General features: G+C 56.1%; 1 protein-coding gene across 1 annotated transcript; it reads right to left on the bottom strand.

The window, feature by feature from the left end:
- Positions 1–526: 526 nt before the first annotated feature.
- Positions 527–2,745, bottom strand: Inhbe (inhibin subunit beta E). Its single transcript, XM_006973289.4, has 2 exons — positions 2,194–2,745; positions 527–1,940 (listed from the first exon to the last, which is right to left on the bottom strand). Exons 1-2 carry the CDS (start codon positions 2,489–2,491, stop codon positions 1,183–1,185), a joined length of 1,056 nt encoding a protein of 351 aa, XP_006973351.1. The 5' UTR covers positions 2,492–2,745; the 3' UTR covers positions 527–1,182.
- Between the last annotated feature and the right edge of the window lie 388 nt (positions 2,746–3,133).

Raw genomic sequence — 3,133 nt, 5'->3', positions numbered from 1 at the left:
GGCTGGCCTTGAACTCAGAGATAATCTGACTGCCTCAGCTTCCCAAGTCCTGGGATTAAAGGCAAGTGCCACTACCACCCAGCTGTAAATAAGACTTTTTACAGAAGCAAAAGGAAAGGAATAGATAAGCTCCTAATCTCTCGGCAGTGATGTAATTAGCTGTATCGTATAACATTCTCTGGAAAACTCCATTTGATGTTTTTGTTTGCTTTGAGACAGGTTCTCAGTAGCTCAGCCTGGCCTAGAATTCATGGTCTGGAATTCTGCTGATCTTGAATCATAGTGATTCTCCTGCCTCAGTCTTCTGAGTGCTGTAAACACCACACCCTGTCCCCACAGTATAATGTAGAGATAATGATAACAAGGGGCAAATAACATCTTTGTATTATTATGAAAATGTTTCTGAAACCTCTGAGAGGGCTTCTGGGACCTGGCAGAGGTCCCCAGGCCACACTTCGATTATGACCTATGTCACCAACCCCTTATCATGTGACCCATCACATCAACCTCTTATCACGACGACAACTCACTGTTCCTTTTCTTTCTTGTTTTTATTAAGAAAGTATAAATTATGTCTTCCACATGAGAAATTATGTCTTGTCCTCGAGGGAAAGCTAGAGAACTTCATGGGCTCCGCATCCCTTTTTACTGACTCGCAATTCCAGGTCCTCCTAAGCCCCTCAACCCATCCCCACTCCCACACCTTGCTCCTCTTCCTCTTGACGTTGCTTCAAAGAGGGCAGTAGTCCGGGTTCTTAGCTTGCTTGTCTGCTGTCCCCCAGTCTGCTGGGCCCTCTAGTTCCTCCTTCCTTACTTGAGGAATTTCTTTTCTGGGGGGAGAAACTAAGTCATCTCCCCCTGCGTCCTTCTTTCCCTCCCACGACATCCCCTGCTGTCCGGGAACAGGGCTCAATGTAGGAAATGCTGCTGGCCAGGCAGTCCCCTTGAAAGGAAACACTTTACCCATCTGTCCGCATTGGAAACAGCCTGAAATAGACCAGAATCTAGGACAAGAAAATGCCCATTTGAGTCCCATAGGGGTCAAGCCCAGCCACACTGCCAGGTAGTCTGTTGGGAACCTGCACGGGTCAGCAAATCTCAGGCTCCCAGACACGGGAGTCTTTGCCAGGGAACCCCCCAACCTGAACCTTGAACTTCACTCAGAACCTTCAGGTCCTCTTGCTAGCTGCAGCCGCAGGCTTCCACGACCATGTCTGGCACGTCGGTCTTGACCACGTTGCCATTGTGGTCGAGGTAGAGGAGCGAGAGGGGTCTTCGGGCCGTGGGGACACAGCAGGAGGAACCCGCAGGCCAAGGGTTGTTGGCTTTGAGGAGGCTGAAGACAGCGGAATGGAAGGAGGCCGCAATGCCAGGGCTGCCAGCCAGGTGGGGCGGGCACTGCCCGCTGCAGTAGTTCAGCTGGTATCCTTCAGGCTGCAGGATCCAGTCCCGCCACCCCAGCTCCTGGAAGTCTACGTAGTGGTCTCGCCTGCAGCATAAGGGGGTCTCGGGCTCACAGGTGGGCGTCCTCCTCCTGGCCCGGCCTGCTCCGAGCTCATTAGCTCGGATCTTGAGTTCCAGGAAGGGACGCTGCTGTCCCTCCGTGTCCAAGAGCCGCCGTGGCAGTCCCGCAACCCGGGTGCTGTTGGGGCCCAGGGGCCTGTAGTCCAGCTCCAGCCTCACCACCCCAGATTCCTCGCTCCGCAGGCCACTAGAGGGCAGAGTCAGGGCGTGCCAGCCTGGGGAAGTCGTTCGGTGCTGAGCCAGGAAGGTGCGAGATCCGCGGCACCGCCTGGTGCCGCAACGGAAGATCCTCAGGTGGAGAGTGCCAGGGAGAGATCCGGGCACATGCAGCCAGAGGCGGGCATGGTGCAGGTGGTGGGACCAAAGAGGGGACAGCTGGAAGGTGAGCATGGAGCGGTAGGTGGAAGTGGATTTGCCTGCACAAACGATATTAAAAAAAAAAAAAAAAGCAAATAAAAATGTGAACAGAGACAAAGCTTCCCTTAGACACTTCCCGCCACCCTGCCCGGTACCCTCATTCAGACCTCCGGGCAGAGCCTGGACTGCCTGCGTCCTCACAGCCACACTTGCCCTCAGCTCCTCCTTCTGCCAGCCACACCCCATTCCCCCTGCCTCCCTTCCAGGGCTCTCCTTCCTCCTCCAGGGCCCCGTCTCTCTCCCCTCACCCACCTACGATGGTAGCAAAGCTGATGACTTCCTCTCGGTTGCCAGGAACCACGCTCCCGGGCTGCAGTCTCCGGAGGGCTCTGGTTAGTGCTGCCTGGGGCAGAGGGCGACTGATTCTGGGCCGGCTGGTCAGGTGCAGGCCCGCTAGGATTTGCTGCTTGGCTAGCTCTAGGACCAGGGCACGTTCTCCTGGGGGTGCCAGGGATGGGCCCCCACAGGACGGACATGCAGATCTTGCGTTCTGCATCCACGCCAATGCCCACAGTAGCACTGGCCAGAGCTGGACCTCTGAAAGCCCCATGCTCCAGGTGGATGGCCCTGAGTCGAGAGCCCCTCGGGTGGCAATTTAATGAGCCCGAGAGGGTGCAGCCGCAGCAGCGGGGACAAGCAGTGTCACAGCTACTCTTGACAAAAGGGCAGAGCTACTTGTCCTCGATGGCCTGGGCCTCAGCAAGCAGAGAGAAGATCATCTGATGGGTAGCTGTCTTTGATCCTCACAGCTCATGACTGACTACTGAGCACGGCCTCTTTAGAGCCAGCTGCTTGGGCTCCCTCACCTAGTGGTCAGCCAGCCGACCTATCCTCTGAGCCTTAGGATTGGCCAGCTGAGCTGCCCATCAGGCCCCTGCAGGGGGTGGAGGTCTCCCCTGGGGCTCAAGTTTCACCACCTGGTTGTGGTAGCTTGAGGTAGGGGTATGGGGGGCGGGCGCGGTTGCAACGTGGACATGCATGATGCAAGAAAGGATGATTTCACACGCTCGGTTCCCAAAGGTCTGGGACTCAGAGCAGGGACTCCATAGGAGCCAGGTGGGGATGGGCGGCTCCTTCCTGTGTCCTGTCTCCAGGGCTTGCCCACCACTTCTGTAACCGTTTATGAGGCAGCCATGGAATCCGATGGTTAGTTAGTTCTTGAGGGTCTGTAGGTCAGAAGAATGGCGGTCCC

This window comes from Peromyscus maniculatus, chromosome 18, assembly GCF_049852395.1.
Source record: "Peromyscus maniculatus bairdii isolate BWxNUB_F1_BW_parent chromosome 18, HU_Pman_BW_mat_3.1, whole genome shotgun sequence".
NCBI classification, from domain to species: Eukaryota; Metazoa; Chordata; class Mammalia; order Rodentia; family Cricetidae; genus Peromyscus; species Peromyscus maniculatus.
This window is presented reverse-complemented; position numbering and strand designations above follow the sequence as displayed.